This window comes from Pelophylax lessonae, assembly GCF_965119305.1.
Source record: "Pelophylax lessonae genome assembly, chromosome: 8".
NCBI classification, from domain to species: domain Eukaryota; kingdom Metazoa; phylum Chordata; class Amphibia; order Anura; family Ranidae; genus Pelophylax; species Pelophylax lessonae.
In genome coordinates this window covers 224,782,298-224,805,729 of record NC_138775.1, presented here as the reverse complement: position 1 = coordinate 224,805,729, position 23,432 = coordinate 224,782,298, and the positions used below count along the sequence as shown (strand labels likewise).

Genomic DNA, 23,432 nt, shown 5'->3' with positions numbered 1-23,432 from the left:
ATCAAGCTTTGATGCAGACCTTGTAGACTAGTCTATCATTGCGATGTGGCAGCTGAGCCTCAGTTTAAGCCTGGACCAGGGTGCCACCCTCCAACCCTCCTCTCGTTCTGTTTAGGTTTCCCAGAACCTAATTTTAGTTTCCACTAGAAAAGATTAATTTTTTTTTGGCCTTCTGCAACACCAGCTCTTTGGGTTTACAGTGGGGAGGCTCCGTCAACACCAAAAATACCATGTTTGCGCACCTGTTCCACAGGTGCACACCTTCATAATTTTTACGCCTTCTTCAAAACCAGCTCTTTGGGCTTACGGTGGGGAGGCTCCGCCAACACCCAAAACACAATGTTTGCTCACCTGATCCACAGGTAAACATCTTCTTAATTTTTTCCCCTACTTCAACACCAGCTCTTTGGGCTTACAGTGGTATGGCTCCGCCAACACCCAAACAACAATTTTTGCGCACCTGTTTCACAGATGCATATCATTGCAATTTTTTTCCTTACAAAGGCAATTATTGCCTTCATAAACAGCACTTTCATAGGGTTATGGTGTCAAGGCATCGTCGGCACCACCAAAGGCCCAATTTTTAAGCATCCTTTACTTCTATTCAAAGTCAAGAGACAACAGTATTCATCCAAAACATCTCTAATCTTGTTCACTGTGCACTACATTGTGGCCCCTACCCCTAACCCTCAATGTATTCTTGCATATATGTCTGTTTCTTGTGAGAATTCAAGTTAAAGCGCACCAAACACCATTTTACATGAAATAAAGTGCATCTACATACATCTTTTGACTTCTTGAAAACATTTGGTAATAATAGCCCCATTGTGAAAATACATCCGTTAATTATATCCACATTTAAAGAGACAGCACCTTTTTCCAAAAAAACCCACCAATCTTGTTCCCAGTGCACTGCATTATGTCCCCATCATACACATTGGCTGTGCAGTTGATTAGGAGCAAAAGAAAGGCGCGGTTAAGCAAAAAAGTAATTTTTGAAGGTTTGGCATGCTATAATTCTGGTTCTGGACATGCTACAGAGCTGAAACATCACAGGTACACTTTTTAGACCCCACAGACACTAAATCCAAAGAAATCTCTTTTTTTTTTCAATTATTTTTTCAATAATTGGCTCTCTATCAAAAATGAAAATTTTTAAGAACTTTTTTTGCCTGATTCATAGTCCCTGGGGCATGATCCAGAACCCTAGGCACTTTTTAGGGGCATTTATTAGGTTTTAGGGCTTCAAAATTGTGCTTTTTGATTCCCGAAGTTCGGGTCCCATTGATTTCAATGGGGTCCGGGAATCCGAACCGAACTTTCGGGAAATTCGGGTGTTCTGGTCGAACCAAACTTTTCAAAAGTTCGATCATCCCTAGTAGAGACCCTGATGAGGATGTCGAGCATGCAGATGAGCTTCCCTGAGACGGTTTCTGACAGTTTGTGCAGAAATTCTTTGGTTATGCAAATCGATTGTTGCAGCAGATGTCCAGGTGGCTGGTCTCAGACGATCTTGGAGGTGAAGATGCTGGATGTGGAGGTCCTAGGCTGGTGTGGTTATACATGGTCTGCAGTTGTAAGGCTGGTTGGATGTACTGCCAAATTCTCTGAAACACCTTTGGAGACGACTTATGGTAAAGAAGTGAACATTCAATTTATGAGAAACAGCTCTGGTGGACATTCCTGCAGTCAGCATGCCAATTGCACGCTTCCTCAAAACTTGCGACATCTGTGGCATTGTGCTGTGTGATAAAACTGCACATTTTAGAGTGGCCTTCTATTGTGGCCAGCCTAAGGCACACCTGTGCAATAATCATGCTGTCCAATTAGCATCTTGATATGCCACACCTGTGAGGTGGATGGATTATCTTGGCAAAGGAGAAGTGCTCACTAACACAGATTTACACAGATTTGTGAACAATATTTGAGAGAAATAGGCCTTTTGTGCACATAGAAAAAGTCTTAGGTCTTTGAGTTAAGCTCATGAAAAATGGGGGCAAAAACAAAAGTGTTGTGTTTATAATTTATTTCAGTGTATTTGAGCACTCTGACATTACCCAACTCTGAGATTAATGTAATATTACTTACTGTGGTCATGCGTGGTCCATGATATGAAATTACCTGGTGGTTTTTGAGTTGGTGGTTTTGAAGAATCACGGAATACAAATGACCCAGGCCAAGGTCCATAATTGGTTGTTGTGACCCCATTCCTTGCTGATCCACTGTAACTCTGTTGTCCAGGTGTTTTTTCCACTGTCACCAGTCCTCCATTATTACCCAGAATTTCAGCATGGATAGCTGCTTTGCATATTGAGGAATCCTATGATAAACATGTGGCATCCAGTGCAAGATTAATTTTAGACTTTCCTACATTATGCATGTAATGATTAGTGTTATATGAGAAAAATAGTACTAAGTATAACTTACATCTGTGTAGATATCAGTACCCCAAACAGTTCCTTCGTTCACCTGGCACTCAGATGGACACTGAACACTTAAAAATACAAAACATTAAAACTTGTATTCATTATATTATACCAATTATTATTTGTTTATTGTTAATTGAATTTATTCAGACAGAGAAAATATTTTGAGATACGACTTACATTGAAATTGATTCCTGCAGATTTCTGGCACTAGTTGAGCAGGATGCACTTACTGGAAAGAGAAAACATTAGATCAGTTTTCTTACCCAGGTAGTGATGAAGTCATAATGACCATGCAGTGTTTTATTGTAGCACTGGATTGCCATCATATAAGCAACTGCAGTTGCTCTGAACGAGCATTAGGAATACATTACTGGTGTTTAGTTCTCTGAGCGATTGAAGGTTGGTATGGTCACTGCAATTAACTAATCAGTTTTTTGTCTTGCCCTACCCATGATTGACACAAAGAAGAGTTGATTTACTAAAGGAGGTACATTTTCTATGTAGTCAGGTTCATTTTCCCTTAGCATAGTGAATAAAGTGAGGCTGTGGGCTCTTCAACCATACAATTATGTGCAAGGAAAAACCTTGTTTTTTATATTCCCTGTCTGCCATAAGGTATTTAAAATGATCACAGGTTCACTTTATTTACAAACCTAAAAGCTGAACTTCAGGAACTACAAATACTGAAATACCCCTGCAGTGGGCCCAGTGCCACACTGTAAAGGATTCATTGCTTGTTAAGTCTAGAAAATAGAGGAGAAAGCTGTATTACTTATCATTATCCTCATTCTCATTGCTGCTGACTACTCTCTGATACTCCAGGGTGTGGGCAGGCTTCACTGTCTTCATGTACAATGTAGGACTATTAGTTCATTTCAAAATCTTCTAAAGAAAACCTGAGCCTACTCTCTTCTGGTACAAAAATGCATAATGCAAAGAGTGCAGGGGCCAGGAGTACATGAAGCACAGAATGTAGAGTTGAGGAGTGCGCAAGGCATATAGTGCCACTGTCAGGAGTAGGAAACACTCATAGTGCATGGGTCAGTAATAAGTTACCCTCAGAAAGCAGTGGTCAGGAGTTAACGAACACAGAGGGTGCAGGTGTCAGGAGTAAGTAATGCAAAGTGTTTAGAAGTCCAGAGTAGGTATCGCACAGAGTACAGGGGTAAGGAATAGTAATACAAAGTGCAGGAGTCAGAACTAAGTAACGCAAAGGGCGCATGTCAGTAAACGTGAACTGTCCCTGGCAAAAAGGGACAAATAGTAACCTTGGGTACAGTACCTCATACATAGTCATTTCACTGTAAATGATTTAATTGAGCACTTTGGCATTGTCTAACTCAGAGAGACATAATATTCTTTACTGTGGTCTGCGATAGGAGACTACCTGGTGGTTTCTGGGTGGGTACATTTGTAGGTTTAGGAGTCGGTGGTTTTGAGGAACCTTGGAATACAAATGATCCAGAATAAGCTCCATAACTGTTTGTTGTGACTCCATTCCTTGCTGATCCACTGTAACTCTGTTGTCCAGGTGTTTTTTCCACTGCCACCAGTCCTCCATTATTACCCAGAATTCCAGTATGGATAGCTGCTTTGCATATGGAAGAATCCTAGGATAAATGTATGGCAATCAGTAAAAGAGTAATGTTAGATTTTTCTACATTATGAAAGTAATGACTTGGTTTTCTATGAGAAATTATAGATTAGTAATTATTATAACTTACATCTGTGTAGACATCAGTTCCCCAAACAGTTCCTCCGTTCACCTGGCACTCAGATGGACACTGAACACTTAAAAATACAAAACATTAAAACTTGTATTCATTATATTATACCAATTATTATTTCTGTTTATTGTTAATGGAATTTATTCAGACAGAGAAAATATTTTGAGATACAACTTACATTGAAATAGATTCCTGCAGATTTCTGGCACTTGTTGAGCAGGATGCAGTTACTGGAAAGAGAAAACATTAGATCAGTTTTCTTACCCAGGTGATGAAGTCATAATGACCATGCCGTGTTTTATTGTAGCACTGGATTGCCATTATATAAGCCAACTGTAGTTGCTCTGAACAAGCATTAGGATTACATTACTGGTTGGTATGGTCACTGCAATTAGTAACTATGTTTTTTGCTTTGCCCTACCCATGATTGACACAAAGAAGAGTTGATTTACTAAAGGAGGTACATTTTCCATGTAGTCAGGTTCATTTTCCCTTAGCATAGTGAATAAAGTGAGGCTGTGGGCTCTTCAACCATACAATTATGTGCAAGGAAAAACCTTGTTTTTTATATTCCCTGTCTGCCATAAGGTATTTAAAATGATCACAGGTTCACTTTATTTACAAACCTAAAAGCTGAACTGCAGGAACTACAAATACTGAAATACCCTTGCAGTGGGCCCAGTGCCACACTGTAAAGGATTCATTGCTTGTTAAGTCTAGAAAATAGAGGAGAAAGCTGTATTAATTATCATTATCCTCATTCTCATTGCTGCCGACTACTCTCTGATACTCCAGGGTGTGGGCAGGCTTCACTGTCTTCATGTACAATGTAGGACTATTAGTTCATTTCAAAATCTTCTAAAGAAAACCTGAGCCTACTCTCCTCTGGTACAAAAATGCATAATGCAAAGAGTGCAGGGGCCAGGAGTACATGAAGCACAGAGTGTAGAGTTGAGGAGTGCGCAAGGCATATAGTGCCACTGTCAGGAGTAGGAAACACTCATAGTGCATGGGTCAGTAATAAGTTACCCTCAGAAAGCAGTGGTCACTGGTCAGGAGTTAACGAACACAGAGGGTGCAGGTGTCAGGAGTAAGTAATGCAAAGTGTTTAGAAGTCCAGAGTAGGTATCGCACAGAGTACAGGGGCAGTGCTGTATTTTGGCCTAGGCCAACAAGGCCCAGGCCTAGGGCGGCACTTTGCAGGGGGGCAGCAAAAAAGTTGCCCCTCTCTACCTTGGACTCTATTGGCCACTGGTTGCTAGAGCTGCCTCTCTCACCCCCCTCTCTCTCATTTACCCCCTCACTATCACCCCCTCCTCTCTCTCATCCCCTTCTCTCTCTTTCTCTCACCCCCCTCTCATCCCCTCTCCCTCTCACCCCCCTCTCTCAACCCACTTTCTCTCACCCCCTCTCTCTCTCATCCCCCCTCTCTCTATCATCCCCCTCTCTCTCATCCCCTCTCTCTCTCACTCTTTGATTCCCCCCCTCTCTCTCAACCCCCCTCTCTTTCATCCCCTCCTCTCTCTCCCCCTCTCTCTCTCATCCCCTCCCCTCTCTCCCTCCCTCCATCACTCAGCCCTCCTCTCTCTCTCCCTCACCCTTCTCTCTCTCCCACCCCCTCTCACCCCCCCTCTCGTGAGATCTCAGGGGCTCATGGGCCTTGTAGTCCTTCAATTTTGGAGGGAGTCACATCCGTTAAAAAAGTAGTGGGGCAAATTTACATGGGGGGGGGGGGGGAGCAGGGTGCCCAATTTTAGTCTTGCATAGGGCAGCACAAAACCAAAATACACCACTGTACAGGGGTAAGGAATAGTAATACAAAGTGCAGGAGTCATAACTTAGTAACGCAAAGAGTGCATGCCAGTAAATGTGAACTGTCCCTGGCAAAAAGGGACAGATGGTAACCTTGGGTACAGTACCTCATACATAGTCATCTTACTGTAAATGATTTAATTGAGCACTTTGACATTGTCTAACTCTGAGAGACATATAATATTCTTTACTGTGGTCTGCGATAGGAGACTACCTGGTGGTTTCTGAGTGGGTACATTTGTAGGTTTAGGAGTCCGTGGTTTTGAGGAACCTTGGAATACAAATGATCCAGAATAAGCTCCATAACTGTTTGTTGTGACTCCATTCCTTGCTGATCCACTGTAACTCTGTTGTCCAGGTGCTTTTTCCACTGCCACCAGTCCTCCATTATTACCCAGAATTCCAGTATGGATAGCTGCTTTGCATATGGAAGAATCCTATGATAAATGTATGGCAATCAGTAAAAGAGTAATGTTAGATTATTTCTACATTATGAAAGTAATGACTTGGTTTTCTATGAGAAATTATAGATTAGTAATTATTATATCTTACATCTGTGTAGATATCAGTTCCCCAAACAGTTCCTCCGTTCACCTGGCACTCAGATGGACACTGAACACTTAAAAAGCCAAAAAATTCCTTATATAAACATTATTCATTATATTATACTGTATAATTTTTCTATTTATTGTTAATTTTATTTACTTAGGCAAAGAAGTTATGTTACGATAAAACTTACATTGAAATAGATTCCTTCAGTTGTCCAGCAGTAGTTGAACAGGTTCCTAGTACTGGAAAAAAATGGAAAACATTGGATCAGTTTTCCTGCTCAGGTAGTGATGAAGTCATGATGATAATCCAGTGTTTTATTGTAGCACTGGACTGCCTTCATATGAGCAAACTGTAGTTACTCCGAACAAGCAATGGGATTTTATTACTGGTGCTGCTAAGTTCTCTGAATGCTTAATAGTTGATATGGCTACTGAGATTTGTGCAAAGCTATTGTATGGATGTTGTACAGTACATTGTACAAATCTCTTGTGCTCTGCAATGTCTGTTTAATTTTTTGGACTGCCATATCATAGTGAATAAACTGCGGCTGTGTTTTCTTCAACTATACAATCATGAGCAAGCTAAGACATTATTTTTTATTCCCTGTCCGCCATAAGGTATTCAAAATGATCACAGGCTCACTGTGCTTACAAACGGAATGCTGAACTCCAGGAGATACAAATATACAAAATACCTTTCAGTGGGCCCAATCCCACACTGCGAGGATTAATTGCTTGTTATAGAAGAGACGGCTGGTATACTTATCCTATTCTTCTTTCTCCTAGCTGCCAACTCCTCCCTGATGCTCTGGGCTATCGACATTCCAGACTGTCTTCTTGTAAAATGTAGGACTATTGATTCATTCAAAAAATCTTTTATGAAAACCTGATCCTACTCTTCCCTGGGACTAGAGTGCATCATGCAAGGAATGCAGGGGCAGTGCAAAATGTAAGACAAATATCTATAATATCCTTCTTTCTTATGAGGCGCTCTTTGCTTGCATTGAAAAATCTGCAAAAAGGCTGTGTTAGACCTGTAAAGGCCAATCCATCTGGTAAGAGGTAGATCCTCTTTTGTGTGCAGTGGAGCATGGTGTATTTAAATAGGTTCACAATTTTATACAGGAAGAATCACCTCTGAATTGTTGTTGGGAATCTACATCTGATCACACTATCGTGCACATGGGACTTTTTTTTTTTTTTTTATTTAACCATGGCCTCACTTTTGGTTTAATTGTTTCACTTTGTTTGTGAAACAAAAGCCTTTTTTAATTGATGCCATAAGGCTCCATTCACATCTGAGTGTATTGTTTTCAGGTCTTTTTCAGGCTTTTTTTGAGGGTTTTTCAGGCGTTTTTTTCAGGCGTTTTTTGCAGGTGTTTGGAAGCAGGCACCTTGTTATTTTACATATTAGTTAAATACTAGCGCAAATATTACATTTTTTTTCTGAGAACTGTAAATCATCTATTTGAGCACTTTGACATGACCAAACTCTGAGATTCATAAAATATAATTTACTGTGGTCATGTGTGGTCCATGATAGGAAATTACCTGGTGTTTTTTGAGTTGGTGGTTTTGAAGAACCACGGAATTCAAATGACCCAGGCCAAGGTCCATAATTGGTTGTTGTGACCCCATTTCTTGCTGATCCACTGTAACTCTGTTGTCCAGGTGTTTTTTCCACTGTCACCAGTCCTTCATTATTACCCAGAATTCCAGCATGGATAGCTGCTTTGCATATTGAGGAATCCTATGATAAACATGTGGTATCCAGTGCAAGATTAATGTTAGACGTTCATACATTATATATGTACTGATTAGTGTTAAATGAGAAAAATAGTACTAAGTATAACTTACATCTGTGTAGATATCAGTTCCCCAAACAGTTCCTCCGTTCACCTGGCACTCAGATGGACACTGAACACTTAGAAATACAAAACATTAAAGCTTGTATTCATTATATTATAATGATTATCATTTCTGTTTATTGTTAATGGAATTTATTCAGACAGAGAAAATATTTTGAGGTACAACTTACATTGAAATAGATTCCTGCAGATTTCTGGCACTAGTTGAGCAGGATGCAGTTACTGGAAAGAGAAAATGTGCGCATAGTCAAGTTAACTTTCCCCTAGCATTATGAATAAAGTGAGGCTATTTGTTCTTCAACCACACAATCACGTGCAAGGAAAATTCACGTTTTTTATTCCTTGTCCATTATTAGGTTTTTAAAATTATTTCAATTTTTTTTTTTTTTTTTACTAACCTAAAACTGAACTCCAGGAATTACAAATACACAATATACCCTTGTAGTGGGCCCAACCACGCACTGGAAGGGTTAATTGCTTGTTAAGTATAGGAAGTAGAATAGAAGCCTACAATGCTTACCTTATTCCTCATTCTCCAGGCTGTTGACTGCTCTCTGATGCTCCTGGCTGCCACCAGCAGCCCTCACTGTCCTCATGTACAATGCAGAACTTTTGGTCCACTTTAAAATCTTTTAATCAAACTTAAACCTACTCTTTCCTGGGACAAACGTGCATAATGCAAGGAGTGCAGGAGCCAGGAGTGCATGACACTCAGAATGAGTTTAGGAGTGAAAAAGGTAAATAATGCCGGTGTCAGCCATAAATAATGCTTAGAGTGGTGGGGTCAGTAGTAAGTAACCCTCAGAGTGCAGGAGTCAGGAGTAAGTAATAACAATTGCAGGTGTCAGGTGTAAGCAACGGAAAGAGTGCAGGAGTCAGGTGTAAGCAATGTAAAGTGTGTCAGGAGCTAGCAGGAGGTAAAAGAGAGAGCGTAAGGGTCAGAAGTTAGAAGTTTGCTTGTTGGGAGTGTTGAGACTTTAGAGATGAGCATTTTACGAGCTAAAAAACGCTCAGGTGTGAACAGGGCCTTAGTGATTATTTAGCACTGTTTTTTGGATAAGCACATTTGTTTTTTATGCATGGTATTTTCTATTGGTATGTGCAATATATTTAAGTGCTGCTATCCTCATATTTGTTTGAATTCACATATATGTGCACATTTTGTTTTGATGATTGACACCTTGTTATTTTACATTTTAGTTCAATACTAGCGCAAATATTAAATTTTTTTCTGAGAACTGTAAATCCTCTATATGAGCACTTTGACATTACCAAACTCTGAGATTCATAAAATATAATTTACTGTGGTAATGTGTGGTCCATGATAGGAAATTACCTGGTGGTTTTTGAGTTGGTGGTTTTGAAGAACCACGGAATTCAAATGACCCAGGCCAAGGTCCATAATTGGTTGTTGTGACCCCATTCCTTGCTGATCCACTGTAACTCTGTTGTCCAGGTGTTTTTTCCACTGTCACCAGTCCTCCATTATTACCCAGAATTTCAGCATGGATAGCTGCTTTGCATATTGAGGAATCCTATGATAAACATGTGGCATCCAGTGCAAGATTAATGTTAGACGTTCATACATTATATATGTACTGATTAGTGTTAAATGAGAAAAATAGTACTAAGTATAACTTACATCTGTGTAGATATCAGTTCCCCAAACAGTTCCTCCGTTCACCTGGCACTCAGATGGACACTGAACACTTAGAAATACAAAACATTAAAGCTTGTATTCATTATATTATAATGATTATCATTTCTGTTTATTGCTAATGGAATTTATTCAGACAGAGAAAATATTTTGAGGTACAACTTACATTGAAATAGATTCCTGCAGATTTCTGGCACTAGTTGAGCAGGATGCAGTTACTGGAAAGAGAAAATGTGCGCATAGTCAAGTTAACTTTCCCCTAGCATTATGAATAAAGTGAGGCTATTTGTTCTTCAACCACACAATCACGTGCAAGGAAAATTCCCGTTTTTTATTCCTTGTCCATTATTAGGTTTTTAAAATTATTTCAATTTTTTTTTTTTTTTACTAACCTAAAACTGAACTCCAGGAATTACAAATACACAATATACCCTTGTAGTGGGCCCAACCACGCACTGGAAGGGTTAATTGCTTGTTAAGTATAGGAAGTAGAATAGAAGCCTACAATGCTTACCTTATTCCTCATTCTCCAGGCTGTTGACTGCTCTCTGATGCTCCTGGCTGCCACCAGCAGCCCTCACTGTCCTCATGTACAATGCAGAACTTTTGGTCCACTTTAAAATCTTTTAATCAAACTTAAACCTACTCTTTCCTGGGACAAACGTGCATAATGCAAGGAGTGCAGGAGCCAGGAGTGCATGACACTCAGAATGAGCTTAGGAGTGAAAAAGGTAAATAATGCCGGTGTCAGCCATAAATAATGCTTAGAGTGGTGGGGTCAGTAGTAAGTAACCCTCAGAGTGCAGGAGTCAGGAGTAAGTAATAACAATTGCAGGTGTCAGGTGTAAGCAACGGAAAGAGTGCAGGAGTCAGGTGTAAGCAATGTAAAGTGTGTCAGGAGCTAGCAGGAGGTAAAAGAGAGAGCGTAAGGGTCAGAAGTTAGAAGTTTGCTTGTTGGGAGTGTTGAGACTTTAGAGATGAGCATTTTACGAGCTAAAAAACGCTCAGGTGTGAACAGGGCCTTAGTGATTATTTAGCACTGTTTTTTGGATAAGCACATTTGTTTTTTATGCATGGTATTTTCTATTGGTATGTGCAATATATTTAAGTGCTGCTATCCTCATATTTGTTTGAATTCACATATATGTGCACATTTTGTTTTGATGATTGACACCTTGTTATTTTACATATTAGTTCAATACTAGCGCAAATATTACATTTTTTTCTGAGAACTGTAAATCCTCTATTTGAGAACTTTGACATTACCAAACTCTGAGATTCATAAAATATAATTTACTTTGGTAATGTGTGGTCCATGATAGGAAATTACCTGGTGGTTTTTGAGTTGGTGGTTTTGAAGAACCACGGAATTCAAATGACCCAGGCCAAGGTCCATAATTGGTTGTTGTGACCCCATTCCTTGCTGATCCACTGTAACTCTGTTGTCCAGGTGTTTTTTCCACTGTCACCAGTCCTCCATTATTACCCAGAATTTCAGCATGGATAGCTGCTTTGCATATTGAAGAATCCTATGATAAACATGTGGCATACAGTGCAAGATTAATGTTAGACTTTCCTACATTATATATGTAATGACTTAGTGTTATATGAGAAAAATAGTACTAAGTATAACTTACATCTGTGTAGATATCAGTTCCCCAAACAGTTCCTCCGTTCACCTGGCACTCAGATGGACACTGAACACTTAGAAATACAAAACATTAAAACATGTATTCATCATATTATACTGATTATCATTTCTGTTTATTGTTAATGGAATTTATTCAGACAGAGAAAATATTTTGAGGTACAACTTACATTGAAATAGATTCCTGCAGATTTCTAGCACTAGTTGAGCAGGATGCAGATACTGGAAAGAGAAAACATTAGATCAGTTTTCTTACCCAGGTAGTGATGAAGTCATAATGACCATGCCGTGTTTTATTGTAGCACTGGATTGCCATCATATAAGCCAACTGTAGTTGCTCCGAACAAGCATTAAGAATACATTAATTGTATGCTTCAGTACTCTGAATGCTTAAAGCTTAGTATGGCTACTGTGATGTCTGTTTCATTTTTTGTTATGCCCTACCCATGATGGAAACATAAAAGTGTTGATTTACTAAAGAAGAGAAAATGTGCGCATAGTCGAGTTAATTTTCCCTTAGCATTATGAATAAAGTGAGGCTATTTGTTCTTCAACCACACAATCACGTGCAAGGCAAATTCCCGTTTTTTTATTCCTTGTCCATTATTAGGTTTTTAAAATGATCACAATTCGTTTTTGTTTTTTTACTAACCTAAAACTGAACTCCAGGAATTACAAATACACAATATACCCTTGTAGTGGGCCTAACCATGCACTGGAAGGGTTAATTGCTTGTTAAGTATAGGAAGTAGAATAGAAGCCTATAATGCTTACCTTATTCCTCGTTCTCCAGGCTGTTGATTGCTCTATGATGCTCCTGGCTGCCACCAGCAGCCCTCTCTGTCCTCATGTACAATGCAGAACTATTGGTCCACTTTAAAATCTGTTAATCAAACTTAAACCTACTCTTTCCTGGGACAAAACGTGCATAATGCAAAGAGTGCAGGAGCCAGGAGTGCATGACACTCAGAATGACTTTAGGAGTGAAAAAAGTAAATAATCCCAGTGTCATCCATAAATAATGCTTACAGTGGTGGGGTCAGGTCAGGAGTAAGTAATAACAATTGCAGGTGTCAGGTGTAAGCAACGGAAAGAGTGCAGGATCAGGTGTAAGCAATGTAAAGTGTGTCAGGAGTTAGCAGGAGGTAAAAGAGAGAATGTAAGGGTCAGAAGTTAGAAACAAAGAGTTTGGAAGTCAGGAGTAAGTGTCACACAGAGTACAGGGTTAAGGCATTTTTTAGTGCACAGAGTGCAAAAGTCAGCACTAAGTAACACAAAGAGTGCAGTTGTCAGTAGTAACTAATGTAAAGATTTCAGGTTTCAGGGGAGGGTAACACACAGGGGTTAAAGGATGGTAATGCACAGATTGCAAAGGTCAAAAGCAAATGTCAAAAGCAAATAAAGATAGAAAGTTGTGTATTTGGTATTTAAATGTTTAGTACATAGTAATAAACAACAACAATAAATGTTTCTATTTTTACTACCATATTTTGCTGCACAGACAAGCTCTATGAATTGGTAGTAGCAACCAATCATTTAAAGCTTTTCTGTTTTGTTAGTTTTGGTTGGAAAAGTAAAGACCCACATGTGGTTACTAATGCCTCGTACACACGCAACGATTGTTGGCCGTGAATTTTCGGCCAACGTCCGATCGGCCGATTGTCGGCTTGTTAGTATGATGCTTCCGACAACTGACTCCGACTTTTCGGCCGAACAAAATCTGGTGTGCAGGCTATAAAATTTTTGTTGGCCGTCAACAGAACGGCCGATTTTCCGTCAGTCAGTACAGATTTTGGCAGACAAAAATCTGATGAGCAAGACTGGGCATGCTCAGAGAAGAAAAAACACACGGAAAGTAAACCATCACATGACATCCCTTCTGAAGTTGGTTTTTGTTGGCCGAGAAAATTCGTGTGCAGTCTAGAGCACATTTCAACCAACACAACAACACTGGACAAAAGACGGCCGATCGGTCGGCCGATAATCATTGCGTGTGTACGAGGCTTAAGTAAGGAAATACTAGTCCTTAATTTTTACCCGAAACTAGGAAAACAGAATCACTTCAAATTGATTAGTAGCTATTGCCAACTCTAGATGCTCGTCTCTGCATCAAAAAGTTTGGCCTGCTTTTGAAAGTCAGGCCAGACTGTAAATAATGTAACCAGATCTGTGCTCACACTTACCTGGAGAAGTGGCAGGATGTGTTGATTCAGATGCCTCTACTCCAGCACACTGATCTCCATATTTTTGTCTTTTTACTCAGGAGAACTTCCCCAGCAATATTGATTCCCAGAACACAAGCGTACCCACTAAAGTTCTTAGTGGAGAAGTTCATCCTGCACTGCATAGATGCAGCAGCCACCCCAGTATGGCACTTAAGGACTTTTTAGCCAATTGCACATGAATGACAATACTTGAGCAACAGGCCAGCTTTTCTTTTCCGGCTTTTGAATCCTGTAAAAAGAAGGTTGACCTACTGCCCAACAATTGCCGCACATACGCATTGGCTACAGAGTTCACCAGCCGCCATAGCAATATGGCCACAATAACTACACTGTGCGAGCCAAACTTTTAGACTTCCCTGCCAGGTTTTTACCAGGGATGCTTGTTTGCCGAGGACACATCCCTCAAAATGTGGATTATTCCAGGCGAAAGGGGATGAACGGTCACCTTAGTACAGTACGTTGTACAAAGTCATTTGACTGTAAATGATCTATTTGAGCACTTTGACATGAACCAACTCTGAGAAACATACATTGGATACTCTGGTCTGTAGTAGGAGATTACCTGGGTTTTGGGTTGGTAATTCAAATGACCCAGGCCAAGATCCATAACTGTTTGTTGTGACTCCATTCCTTGCTGATCCACTGTAACCCTGTTGTCCAGGTTTTTTTTCCACTGTCACCAGTCCTCCATTATTACCCAGAATTCCAGCATGGATAGCTGCTTTACATATTGAGGAATCCTAAAATAAATATTGGGCATTTAGTGCAAAAATAATGTTAGACCTTTCTACATTAGCTATGTTTTAGTGTTATATGAGAAAAATAGTAAAAAGTATAACTTACATCTGTGTAGATATCAGTTCCCCAAACAGTTCCTCCATTCACCTGGCACTCAGATGGACACTGAAGTCTTAGAAGTACAAAATTTTGCTTTTTAAAACTTGTATTTATGATATTATACTGTATATTATTTAAAGCATTTGTGAATTGTAAATGTATTTAGGCAGAAATATTATTTTAGGATAAAACTTACATTGCAATAGATTCCTGTAGGTTTCTGGCACTAGTTGAACAGGTTGCTAGTACTGGAAAGAAACGGAAATTATTAGATCGGTTTTCTTGTCTTGATAGTGAAAAAGTCATAATGTCCATGCAGTGTTCTATTGTAGCACTGGATTGCCTTCATATTAAACAAACTTTGTTTGTAAGGAGTGTGTAAGGTAAATAGTACCCGTGTCAGGCATAAGTAGTGCTGAGAGGGCTGGGGTCAATAGTAGGTAAACCCCAGAGTGCAGGGGTAAGAAGTAAATAACACAAAGATTGCAGGAGTCAGCAGTAAGTAACAGAAAAAGTGCACTTGGTGAGAAGTAACACAAAGAGTTTAGAAGTCAGGGGTAAGTGTTGCACAGAGTACAGGGGTAAGGCATAAGTAATGCCCGGAGTCAGGAGTAAGTAACACAAGGTATGCAGGTGTCAGGAGTAATGAACATAAAGAGTTCAGGTTTCAGGGGTAAGTAACGCACACATTGCAAAGGTCAAGAGCAAGCAAAGCTAGAAAGTAGTGTATTTGGTATTTAATAGTTTAGTACGTAGTGATAAATAACAGCAATAAATTTCTCACTACAACATTTTGCTTCAGAGAAAAGCTCTGTGAATTGGTCATAGCAACCAATCAATTTATAGCTTTTCTGTTTTCTTAGTTTTGGTTTGAAAAGTAAAGACCCACATGTGGTTGCTAAGTAAGCAAAGGCTGGTCCTTACTTTTTACCCTCAAACTAAGAAAAAAGAATCACTTTAAATTGGTCTCTACTGCCAACTCTAGATGCTTTTCTCTGCAGCAAAAAGTCTAACCTTTTGAAAGCTGGGCCAGACTGTAAAAAATGGAACCCAGATCTATGCTCACACTTACCTGGAGAAGTGGTAGGATGCGTTATCTCTGACTCTTCTTCTCTAGCACCGTTCTCCATATTCTTGCAATGAGAACTTTCACATGGTCTTTAAATCCCAGAATACAAGCATCCCCACTAAATTTCTTGGAAGTCCAACTCGCACTGCATAGGCGCAGAGGCCACCCCAATATGGAACTATTTAGCCAATTGCACATGCATGACAATACTTTAGCAGCAAGTCGGCTTTTCTTTTCTAGGTTTTCAATACCATGAAAAAAAGAAAGCTGACCGACCACCTAACAGTTGCGGCACATGTGTATTGGTTACAGAGTGCAGTAGTTGCCATATTGGGGTGGACACAATGTCTGCACTTTGCAAGCAAAACATTTAGACTCCCCTGACAAAGTTTTACCAGGGATGCTTACTTACAGGACACAGCTGTGGACTATCCCAGGTAAATGGGCACTGATTGTAACCATAGTACAGTACCTTGCACAAAATAATTTGACTGTTCTATAAATGATCTGTTTGAGCACTTGGACATTACCTAACTCTGGGAGACATATCATATTGGTTACTGTAGTCTTTGGTAGGAGATTACCTGGTGGTTTTTGGGTAGGTTTAGAAGTTGGTGGTTTTGAAGAACCATGCAATACAAATGACCCAGGCCAAGATCCATAATTGTTTGTTGTGACCCCATTCCTTGCTGATCCACTGTAACTCTGTTGTCCGGGTGTTTTTTCCACTGTCACTAGTCCTCCATTATTACCCAGAATTCCAGCATGGATAGCTGCTTTGCATATGCTGGAATCCTAAGATAAACACATGGCATTAAGTAAAAGATTAGTGTTAAACTTTCTACATTATAAATTTTATGATGGTTTTACATAAGAAAAGTGGTAATAAGTATAACTTACATCTGTATAGACATCAGTTCCCCAAACAGTCCCTCCATTCGCCTGGCACTCAGATGGACACTGTACACTTAGAAATACAAAATATTGCTTTTAAAACTTGTATTCATGTGGATATATTGTATATTATTTTCTGTGAGTTTTTTTTTTATTTTTTTTCGTGAATGTAATGCTTTTAGGCAGAGAAGGTATTTTTAGACAAAACTTACATTGAAATTGATTCCTGCAGGTTTCTGGCACTAGTTGAACAGGTTGCTAGTACTGGAAAGAAATGGAAAAACATTACATCAGTTTTCTTGTCTGGGTAGTGAACAAGTCATAATGACAATTCAATGTTCTATTGTAGCACTGGATTGCCTTCATATGAACAAACTGTAGTTAATCCTAACAAGCAATAGGATTAAAATACTGGTTGTTCAGTTCTCTGAATAATAAAAGTTTGGCATAACTGCTGGGATTTGTGCAAAGCAATAGTAAGGTTACTATACATTGTGCAAATCTATCATTCTTTACAATGTCTGTTTCTTTTTTGTCTTGCCCTTCCCATGATTGACCCATAGAAGTGTTGATTTACTAAAGTAGAGAAATTGCTTGCTAAGCGGATTTTATTTTCACTTAGCATAGTGAATAAAGAGAGGTTGTGTTCCCTTTAAGTACACAATTATGTGCAAGGAAAAATCCTGTTTTGTATTCCCAGTACAGGATTAGGTATTTACCACTTGCTGACCATGCTATAGCCGAATGATGGCTACAGTGCCGCCATCTTCTTCTAGGTGGGCGCCTATTGACATCCTCCAAAAACCCCGCCTCCCCCACACGCACTGTGATCGCTGTGTCCTTCATCATCACTGATCGAGGTAATAGGTCAATCACAGTGGGCCTTTACCATGTGATCTGATGTGTCCAATCACAGCTCATTACAAGGAAACAAATGCCGATAACCGGCGAACCTGGGACAGGGCACACTTACACTGATAATCAGGGCACTGATTATGAGTGCCCTGATGATCAGTGCAGCCTCATTAGTGTCTATCAGTGCAGCATATCAGTGCCCATCAGTGCAGCATATCAGTGCCCATTAGTGTTGCATATCAGTGCCCATTAGTGTTGCATATCAGTGCCCATCAGTGCCACATATCAGTGCCCATCAGTAGTGCCCATCAGTGCAGCTTATCAGTGCCTAATCAGTGCCCATCAGTGCAGCTTCATCAGCACAGTGAAGAAGAGAAATTACCTATTTGCAAAATGTTCTAACAGAAACCAAGAAAAATATTTTTTTTTCAAAATTTTCTGTCTTTTTTCATTTGCTTACCAAAAAATATTACCAAAAGTAAGCTCTATCTATCTTAAAACAACAATACAAATTTCAGATGGGTACAGTATTGCATGACCACGTAATTGTTATTCAAAGTGCGACAGCATTGAAAGCTGAAAATTGTTGTTGGCAGAAAGGGGGTGAAAGTGCACAGTAGGCAAGTGGTAAACAAGATCACAGCTTCACTTTATTTACAAACCTAAAGCTAAACTCCAGGAATTACAAATAAACAAAATACACTTGGAGTGGGCCCAACCAGGCCCTGGAAAGATTAATTGCATGTTAAAGCGGTTGTATCCTCAAAAAAAAAAAACAACTCTGCAGTACAAAGGTATAATGAGCTAGTATGCATCACATTATGAAATACTTACCTTAAAACGAACCCCCGACACGGTCGCCCGGACACCACTGAGGCAGCTGACATCTTCCCAATGCGTCTCTTCCGGGTTCGGTGGCTCCAGCGCTGTGAGTGGCCTGAGCCGCAAGGAGCCGGCAAGGAGCTCTGAAGGTCCGCTGGATCTTCAGAGCGCATGTGCCGCTGGTGTCAGCTGGTGCATGCAGGGCGAATATCTCCTTAACCGTGCAGGTTTAGGAGATATTATTTTACCTACAGGTAAATCTTTTTATAGGCTTACCTGTAGGTAAAAGTATAATACCGCTTTAAGTCTAGGAAATGTATACAGAATCACTGTTACTGAAATGTGCAGGTCTAAAAAAGGAAAGGTTATGGTTAACCCTCTCTGAATGTAGTCCCTTGATCTCACCACAAGATGAAGCTCTTCGTATATAGAGTTTTTGATCCATTCAAAGCTAGAGCACTGAATGCTGGGAGATGAAGTTTGCCAGAAGAGGTGCCAGTACTTTACATATAGAGATAAAATACAGGACCTAGAGTGCCTGGAGGCAGGAGGAGCATTATAAATAGAAAAGCCTAGGAAAGAGTGGGGCAGTTGGGAGATAGCCAATGGTGTGGAAAGAATGGAAGGTCCTGTTGCAGAGAGAGTCTAGGAGAACGGCTACAGTTTTAGTGCTGCATTAAAACCAGGATTCATCAAGTCCTGAGAGTGGTGAGATCTGCTGCATGAACTGAGTTAGAGTCAGTGTGTCACTGTCTGTTGTGCCCAAGTCACATACAGAGGCCTACTGCTGAAGCTGCCAGAGGACCCAGTTCGCCAGACCCAGATAAGCTGATCAAGTTCACTGCTGCATCCCGGAAGCTGCTATTTGTTCAATCATAGCCAGAAGCGACTGGAAACCATCAATATTCTAAAGCTTCTCCCCCCCCCCACCTGTGAAAGTGAACCTGCATTGTCAGAAACAGTCAAAGTGGTGAGTGGACTACTGTTTTTTTAGAGCTCAGTTAGTTGATTCTGTGCAGAAACACCTGGAGAGTGTTACTGCCCTTTATCATTGAAAACTCTCTTCTGCGTACAGCTGCAATATGGCAGTCCTACTGGCCAGAATTTATGACAAGTCACCACACATTACAAAAAGTGTAACATGCCAGTCAAGCTTCTGGCATGACTGGGTTTGATGAGTTAATCACCTGGCGAATGATTGACCATTCACCAGGTGATTAACTCCTCATTCCAGTCATGCCAGAAGCAGGACAATGAAAAAGTTTTGCTCAGGACTGAAACAAAAAGCCTGTAAATATTTGTAAAATATACGATGCGAATGACATGCCATGCTCCTGCATCCAGCTGGAATTTCTCCATCACTTACTGTATCCCAGGATTCTGCAGGTAAATCATTGGGGGCTCGCTGCCTGAACTCAGAAGAGACAGACGGCTACCAATGATCGAAAATGCACATATTAAAAAAACTGGGAAAGACATTGTGGGCAGCTGCTTATGGTTCCATGTGGGAGAAGTTGGTTATCTGATCCAGCAGCATTACTCCAGGATTATTATAACAGTGCTCGATTGACCTTCCATGATTGGGGGTTTATACTAAGGGGAAAGAGGCAGTGTGAATCGGTGTTGAGGATGGTTCCTTTCTGGACACTCCTTTTCCCTCTTATAATGTCTATCAGTAACAAGTCTTAAAGATTACATGTTACTCAATGGAGTGAGGTACTGTATATACTATTGCTGCACTTTTTGTAACAGGTTGAGGTAAGAACAGATGACCTGACATAATCAGCGGCTGCTGCTGGGGTAGCACTACATTCCTCATTTCCTGGCTGCTGACTGCTCTCTGATGCTTCGGGCTGTGAGCAGCCCTTACTGTCTTCACATACAATACGGTAGTATTGGTTAATTTAAATTTTTTTTAATAAAACCTGAGCCTACTGATCCTAGAACAAAAGTACAGAGTACAAAGACTGCAGTTGCTAGGAGTGCATGACCCACAGAGTGCAGGGTTTAGGAGTGTGTAAGGTAGATAATGCTGGTACTCAAGTAATGCTTAGAGTGCTGGGGTCAGTAGTGAGTGACCCTCAAAGTGCAGGGATCAAGAGTAATTACCATAAAGAGTGAAGGAGTCAGGCGTAAGCAACAGAGAGAGTGCAAGTTATGCACAGAGTGCAGGAGTCAAGAATAAGTAACGCAAAGAGTGCAGGTGTTAGGAGTAACTAAAGCAAAGATTTCAGGTTTTAGGGGTAAGTAATGCACAGAGTACAGGTGTTAGTAATGCACAGATTGCAAAGGTCAAGAGCAAGTCAGAAGAGAGTGTCACACAAGGTAGAGGGGTAAGGCATAAGTAATGCCCAGAGTGCAGCAGTCAGGGCTATGTAAAGTACACTGTCAAGAGTAATGTAAAGATTTCAAGTTTCAGGGATAAGTAATACACACAGTGCAGAGGTTAGTAACGCACAGACTGCAAAGGTTAAGAGCAAATAAAGCTAGAAAGTAATGCATTAAAGTTTTAGCACTTAGTAATAAACAACAGCAATAAATGTTCTTATTTATACTACCATATTTTGCTGCAGAGACAAGCTCCATGAATTAGCAACCAATCAGTTTACAGCTTTTTTGTTTTCTTAGTGTAGCAGTATTTCCAGCATCAGTGCTGGATATGGGTCTGCCATGGTTACGGTTAACACCAACAGAACATTTAAAGTGTGAGATCCGAGACAATGAACAGTCCGGCATCTTTTGTTTTTAGTTTTATTGTAGGAAATTGGATGGGAGAAGGGAATGAGTGGGATACTCCTCTGACTCAACTAGTTACAGAATTGGGACACTTGAGAAAAAAATGCCATCTAGCGCTGCCTTGGCGCCGGCTGAATGCCGACCAACGCTTACTGGCGCTTGTAAATCTGACTTGCTGTCTGTGAACTTAAACTTGATTTCTGATGCTTCCTCACAGCTCAAAAGTCCTGTGCACTGCTCCCTGTAGTCTTCTCTGACTGAGGATGCCACTGGCAATGATGCTGCAAAACTTAACACTTTACACTTCAGGGCTCAACCGCTGGCACCCCCTTTACTCTTCAGGGTAATCTCTGGCACCCCCTTTACTATATAGCTAGCTCCTGGATCCCTGACCATCTCCGGAGTGGTCCCCTCTGCTAGGCAGACCCCCAGGGGCAGTTTGCAGTACTCATGACTCATGAATGCTTTCCTGAAACTCGACCCCAACGCTCCACTGGTCCTCAGCACACCTGGATGCTTCTCTGCAGCTCAGCCCTGTGCCCACTCACGCAAGTTGCCTGGGACACCCGATTCTTCCTGACAGGAGGAGAGACAGCCATCACCTCACTCCTGGGACTCTGCTTCCTGCCAAAGACCATCTGTCATGTGCTCCCCACAGACTTATACCCTCTACCAGAATGCTGTGCGGCAGAATCTGCCCTTCCAGGATGGATACAAGTCCTGGTGTGCTATTGGTCAGGTTTCCTCCACTGCCCAATGAGAGCCTTCATTGGGATACAGTGGGGAGACTCCCCAACACAACAGGCACACCTGGGAACACATTCCAACCTAGCTGAAAACATGGCCTTGCTGATAAGCAGACAAAGCCCACTATATTTTACATAGCACCTACATTGGAGGGTGCTACATCAGTTTTAGTTTGAAAAGTGAAGACCCACATACAATTACTAAGTAAGCAAATGCTGGTCCTCACTTTTTCCCCCTAAACTAAAAAAACAAACACTTTAAATTGATTGCTACTGCCAACTCTAGACACTTGTCTCTGCAGTAAGAAAAAAGAAAATAAAGTTTTGCCTGGTTTTGAAAGCCAGGCCAGACTGTAAAGAATGTAACCAGATCTGTGCTCACACTTACCTGGAGAAGTGGCAGGATGTGTTAATCCAGACGCCTCTTCTCCAGCACCAATTTCCACATTCTTGGTCTTTTTGCAGGGCAAACTTCCACAGCACCATGGATCCCCAGAACACACGAATACACACTAAAGTTCTCAGCGGGGAAGTCCAACCTGCACTGCATAGGCACAGCAGCCACCCCAATGGGGTGCTAAGGGACTCTTTAGCCAATTGCATGTCCTCAAAAATTCTTGAACGGCAGGTTGGCTTTTTGTTTTCTGGTTTTCAATTCTGTAAAAAAGAAAGCTGACCAACCGCCTAACAATTGCAGCACATGTGCATTGGCTACAGAGACCAGTAGTCACTATATTGAGGTGGCCAAAATGCCTGCACTGTTTGGGTCAAACTGTTAGACTTCCTTGCCAGGGTTTTACCAGGGAGGCTTGCTTGCCAGGGACAGATCCCTCATAATGTGGACAATCCCAGACAAATGGGGATGAATTGTTACTTTAGTACAGTACGATGTACAAAGTAATTTGACTGTAATGATCTATTTGAGCACTTTGACATTACCTAACTTTGAGAGACATTAGATATTGTTTACTGTGGTTATGTGTGGTCTGTGACAGAAGACTACCTGGTGGTTTTTGGGTTGGGAATTTTGTAGGTTTAGGAGTCTGTAGTTTTGAAGCACCACGGAATACAAATGACCCAGGCCAAGGTCCATAATTGCTTGTTGTGACTGTGGTTTTGTTGTGAGTATAACAGACAAAATGATGCAGCGCAAATCCTGTAAATAATGGCATAAGAAATAAAGAGTCCCAAAAAGATGAAAGAGACAGTTCCTTAGGTCCAATCTGTGTTGAAAGAGGATATAGGAGACAACGACTCCACACAGTGATCTCCCTCCACCATAAAGCACACTGATGCCCTCACCTCATGATTCGACCACTGTGTTACCAGAGGTCAAAAATCGCAGTGTCAATCCACATCAATAAGCAGGCTTCAGGTACATTTGTATACACTCCTTGATAACTAAGGACCAGATAGGACTCACAGACCGGATTCCCCAAATGTAGACATTCCAAGGTATAAACGAAAGAAGAAAACCTCTAAGTGCAGACTGCCAGTACTAAACTTCTTTTAATAAATATAGTTTGCACTTACATGGTAAACGATAAACACAGGCA

The 23,432-nt window shown here is 40.7% G+C and overlaps 1 protein-coding gene across 1 annotated transcript in view; it reads right to left on the bottom strand.

Annotated features, from left to right (window-relative positions):
* LOC309561660 (uncharacterized protein) overlaps window positions 1-22,362 on the bottom strand; it is a gene marked incomplete at its 5' end in the record, with an annotated part of 47,811 nt that extends 25,449 nt beyond the window's left edge. Inside the window, 21 exons of the mRNA XM_082265653.1 lie at window positions 2,122-2,320; window positions 2,428-2,494; window positions 2,607-2,658; window positions 3,817-4,039; window positions 4,154-4,220; window positions 4,335-4,386; window positions 6,183-6,405; window positions 6,521-6,587; window positions 6,708-6,759; window positions 9,724-9,922; window positions 10,030-10,096; window positions 10,211-10,262; window positions 11,375-11,573; window positions 11,682-11,748; window positions 11,863-11,914; window positions 14,480-14,657; window positions 14,761-14,827; window positions 14,951-15,002; window positions 16,408-16,618; window positions 16,724-16,790; window positions 22,265-22,362. Coding sequence (XP_082121779.1) covers window positions 2,122-2,320; window positions 2,428-2,494; window positions 2,607-2,658; window positions 3,817-4,039; window positions 4,154-4,220; window positions 4,335-4,386; window positions 6,183-6,405; window positions 6,521-6,587; window positions 6,708-6,759; window positions 9,724-9,922; window positions 10,030-10,096; window positions 10,211-10,262; window positions 11,375-11,573; window positions 11,682-11,748; window positions 11,863-11,914; window positions 14,480-14,657; window positions 14,761-14,827; window positions 14,951-15,002; window positions 16,408-16,618; window positions 16,724-16,790; window positions 22,265-22,362 — 2,311 coding nt within the window. The remainder of the gene's footprint in view (window positions 1-2,121; window positions 2,321-2,427; window positions 2,495-2,606; window positions 2,659-3,816; window positions 4,040-4,153; window positions 4,221-4,334; window positions 4,387-6,182; window positions 6,406-6,520; window positions 6,588-6,707; window positions 6,760-9,723; window positions 9,923-10,029; window positions 10,097-10,210; window positions 10,263-11,374; window positions 11,574-11,681; window positions 11,749-11,862; window positions 11,915-14,479; window positions 14,658-14,760; window positions 14,828-14,950; window positions 15,003-16,407; window positions 16,619-16,723; window positions 16,791-22,264) is intronic.
* Between the last annotated feature and the right edge of the window lie 1,070 nt (window positions 22,363-23,432).